General features: G+C 65.4%; 2 protein-coding genes across 2 annotated transcripts in view; one reads left to right on the top strand and one right to left on the bottom strand.

Annotated features, from left to right (window-relative positions):
• Window positions 1-2,095, top strand: part of AMSG_09991 (methionyl-tRNA synthetase) — a gene marked incomplete at its 5' end in the record, with an annotated part of 2,704 nt that extends 609 nt beyond the window's left edge. The window contains one exon of the mRNA XM_013898388.1: window positions 269-2,095. Coding sequence (XP_013753842.1) covers window positions 269-1,926 — 1,658 coding nt within the window. The 3' untranslated portion in view covers window positions 1,927-2,095. The remainder of the gene's footprint in view (window positions 1-268) is intronic.
• AMSG_09990 (uncharacterized protein) lies at window positions 1,956-3,066 on the bottom strand (the record flags this gene model as incomplete). Its single annotated transcript, XM_013898387.1, has 2 exons — window positions 1,956-2,754; window positions 3,044-3,066. The coding sequence occupies 2 exons, from the start codon at window positions 3,064-3,066 to the stop codon at window positions 1,956-1,958; spliced, it is 822 nt and encodes a 273-aa protein (XP_013753841.1).
• Between the last annotated feature and the right edge of the window lie 835 nt (window positions 3,067-3,901).

Raw genomic sequence — 3,901 nt, 5'->3', positions numbered from 1 at the left:
CAAAGTTATAACCATTCCCCCTCCGCCTTCCCGCCCCTCCAGTCCCTCTGTGGCGAGTAACCCCACCACCTCACCCCCTCCCCCCACTATCCCCCCCCTCCCCCCCCGCATATCTTTTTTCTCATGCTGGCAAGGACACTACGTGCATGCAAGGGTGCAACACAGACGTATACGGTGTACAAGGGAGTGCAGAGGTCTTCCAGGTTCGGCGCGGCCGGATGGCAGAGGTGGGCTTTGGCGTGTGCGCGCGGGCTGACTAGCGCAACAGCTGCGGCGGCGACATCGGGCTCACGTGGTGGTACCAAGATGGTGACTACACCGATCTTCTACGTCAACGGGCCGCCGCACCTGGGGCACGCGTTTACGGCGGTGGTGGCGGACGCAGTGACGAGATGGGCAAACGTGCGCGCCGGCGAGGAGACGACGGTTCTGGTCTCAGGCACCGACGAGCACGGCCTCAAGGTCCATCAGGCGGCCGAAGTGGCCGGCAAGGCACCACTCGCACTGTGCGATGAGGTTGCAGCCCAATTCTCGTCGATGGTAGGCGAGATAGGCGCCGAGGCGGCCGACTTTGTGCGGACAACCGAGGCACGGCACATCGCCGAGGTCCATAACGTGTGGCGGGCGCTGGATGACGCTGGCCTCATCTACTCGGGTGCGTACGAGGGCTGGTACTCGGTGCCGGACGAGGCCTTTGTTCCGCTCTCGTCGTGCGTCTTTTCTGACGGCGAGGAGCTGCCGCGGGCGGCAGACTCGGGCCACGTGCTCGAGTACGTGCGCGAGCCCAACTACATGCTCTCGCTCGGGGCGCTGCTCCCGCGGGTGGCGGCGCACCTCGCAGCAACGCCCGACTGGGTGGTGCCGAGCAACCAGGCAGCGGCACTCCAGCGGATGCTGGCCTCGGGCGAGCTGCCAGACCTGGCCATCTCTCGCCCGGCCCAGCGGGTCAAGTGGGGTATTGAAGTGCCCGGCGACCCGTCGCAGCTCATCTACGTCTGGCTCGACGCGCTTACCAACTATCTGACGCTTGCACGGCGGCCACAGGCCGACACCGGTAGACAGCGGGCCTGGCCGCCGGCGGTGCAGGTCATCGGCAAGGACATTCTCAAGTTCCACGGGGTGTACTGGCCGGCCATGCTACTTGCGCTCGACGAGGCGCTGCCGGATCAACTCTTGGTCCACTCGCACTGGACGGTCGACTCGACCAAGATGTCCAAGTCGCTCGGCAACGTGGTCACGCCTTCCGATCTGGTGGGCGCCGCCGGCTCGGTCGACGCCGCCCGCTACTTTCTGCTCACCGAGAACAATCTCGTCGACGACGGCAACTACTCGCACACCCAGCTGGCGCAGCGAGTTGCTGAGCTTGCGGATACATTTGCCAACGTTCTGCTGCGGACCACGTCCAAGGCGCTGAACCCGGGACACGAGCTCGCGCCGCCCGGCCTGCCGGCGGCCACCTTCGCTGGCGCTGCGCCCGAGTGTGCCGCCCTGCTGCGGGCTCTCGACGCTGTGCCGACCGCCGCTGCAGACGCCTTTGATAGCCATGGCTTTGCCCGCGGCATCAGCGAGATCATGGACCTCCTCCGCGCCGCCAACAAGGCGACCCAGGCGCTCGAGCCGTGGGTCCTGGTCAAGTCGGCGAACGAACAGGATCGTGCTCTCGCCAGCGATCTGGTCACGTACGTCCTCGCCAGCGTCGAAACTGCCGCGTTGCTGCTCCAGCCGGTCATGCCGGGCGCCACCGCCACCATTCTCGACTATCTTGGCGTTCCGACCAGTTCGCGTGCGGTGAGCGACGAGCTGTTGGCCGCGCCTGTCGCGGCTGCGCTCGACCGCACCGCAATGCCGCGGCCGCTCGGCGATCCGTCGCTCTCGCGCAAGGCCAACGCGCAGCGACTGCGGCTGTTTACCAAGCTTCCGCGGTGAGGGGAGGCATACACACGCAACTCTCGCATTCAATCGTAGCTCTTCTGGATAAGATACAGGTCCTCGAGAATCTCCTGCTCCTGCAGCGCAAACGAGGTCCCGCCCGAGATGCGCGGGGCCGGGGCGAGCGAGGTTGAGCCGCCACCGGGCAGCGGTGTGGCGGTCTCGGCTGCATCGGCGGCCTTCGAGCCGCGCTTACGGAGCGTGCGGGCCGACGACGACTTGATCGACTGGCCAAGGTGGAGGGCGCGCTCCTCCTCGACGCGCTTGCGCTTTTCGGCGACAACGTCGATCATGCGCTTGCGGAGCGAGGCCTGGTACGACGAGAAAAGTGTCTCGGCCTCGGCAACTTCGGCCTGGTAAACATTGTTGATGTTTTCCATCTGCAGATTGCGCCAGGCCTCGGCGAGCTTGACCTTCTCGTCGCGATCCGACTTGTGCTTGGCGCACTCGGCCACAAATCCATCGTGAGAGCCGTCCTCCAGCAGCGCAATCTCCTTGTCCAGCAGCGCAATCTTCTCCGTCAGCAGCTTGGTCGTCGCGTCCGAGTAACGTGACTCCATTGCCTCGACCTCGTCGGCAGACATGTCGTCGTTACCCTCGCCACCAGATGCATCACCAGCACCGGCTCCATTGGCACCGTTGGCCTCGACCATCGGCACCGGAACCTCGGCGTTCTCGGCTGCTCCTGCTGCTGCCGCAGGCTCCGCCGCAACCGCCGTTCCGTCGACGCCCTTGCGCTTCTTTGCCGCCGCGCCCTCGCTGTCGTCGTCCTCGCGCTTCCGCCGCTTCCCGGCCACCCCAGCGTCGTCCGCCACGGGTGCGGCGCTTTCCACACCGGCACCCACCGGCACCGGCACCGGCATCGGCTTCACCTCTGGCACCGTTACATCCCCCCCTGTTGGCGCCACTGCCGGCACATCCGCTGCACTGGCGGTCGCTGTCGCCGCCGCCGCCGCCGGAGGCACAGCCGCCACCGCCGCCTCGGCACCGCCAGCCGCTACCTTTGCCTGCGTGCCTTCCTGAGCTACATCCATGCCACTCTACAGCCAACCAGAGCCCCCATCCATGCACAGGACGTGAGTACCCCCCATAACCCTCGTTGGACCACCCCTACGTAGCCTCGACGTTGTCCACCATGCAAGGCAACAGCAACCGGGGATGCCTCCTCTCCCACCCACCGACAGCCACCACCACACCCTTTCGCCACGCCACCTCCCCCACCCCTGCCACCCCGCCAACCCCCCCCTCCTCATCACCCCCACCTCCACCCCCACCCCCACCTCCACTTACCACCTCGTCCATGGCCACTATTGGTCAAGAGTGGAATGTCAATCCCTCCCCGTCGCCGTCCCACCACAACCCCCCCCAACCACAACCCGTCTCTGCCCACACAGCCTGACCGACCCCCCACCCCCCCCCCCTCCCCCCCTCCCCCCTCTCCCTCTCCCTCTCCCGCTCTCTCCAAATCCATTCATCAAATTTACTTTGATCACGTGATGCGACCTTTCCCCACCCCCCCCCCCCCCCCCCCCCCTCTCCGGGCCCCCTTCCCCCCTCTTGTCCACCGGCCGACACATAGCCACATCACAGAACAAATACACTTCCGCACTACCCTTTTATCGGCTTCCTCCCTCCCTCCCCCCCCCCTCCCTTACCATGTTGATAAAAGACCATCATCATTCTCCCGTCATCTTCCCCACCCAGTCATCTCATCAACACGTGGACTCGGTAGGTCCTCTTTTGCTTGCCCGGCGTTATATTCGCTGCCCGTGTCCTCCGCACACACAACCACTCCTACAGCCAATTTTGAACAAAGCATGCCCATCGGCATTTCATCGGCCACCACTCACCTCGTTACTTGCTCTCGCCCTCCACCCCTCTCACACTCTTTACCTCCACCCAACACCGCGCACGGTCGTCTGCAGCCACCCCTTCCATCTCGTGCCTCCTCCCTCCCCCCCCCCCGCATTAG

The sequence above is a fragment of the Thecamonas trahens genome (genome assembly GCF_000142905.1).
Source record: "Thecamonas trahens ATCC 50062 unplaced genomic scaffold supercont1.55, whole genome shotgun sequence".
NCBI lineage: Eukaryota > Apusomonadida > Apusomonadidae > Thecamonas > Thecamonas trahens.
The sequence above is the reverse complement of the archived record's forward strand: the minus strand, read 5'-3'. Positions and strand labels throughout refer to the sequence as shown.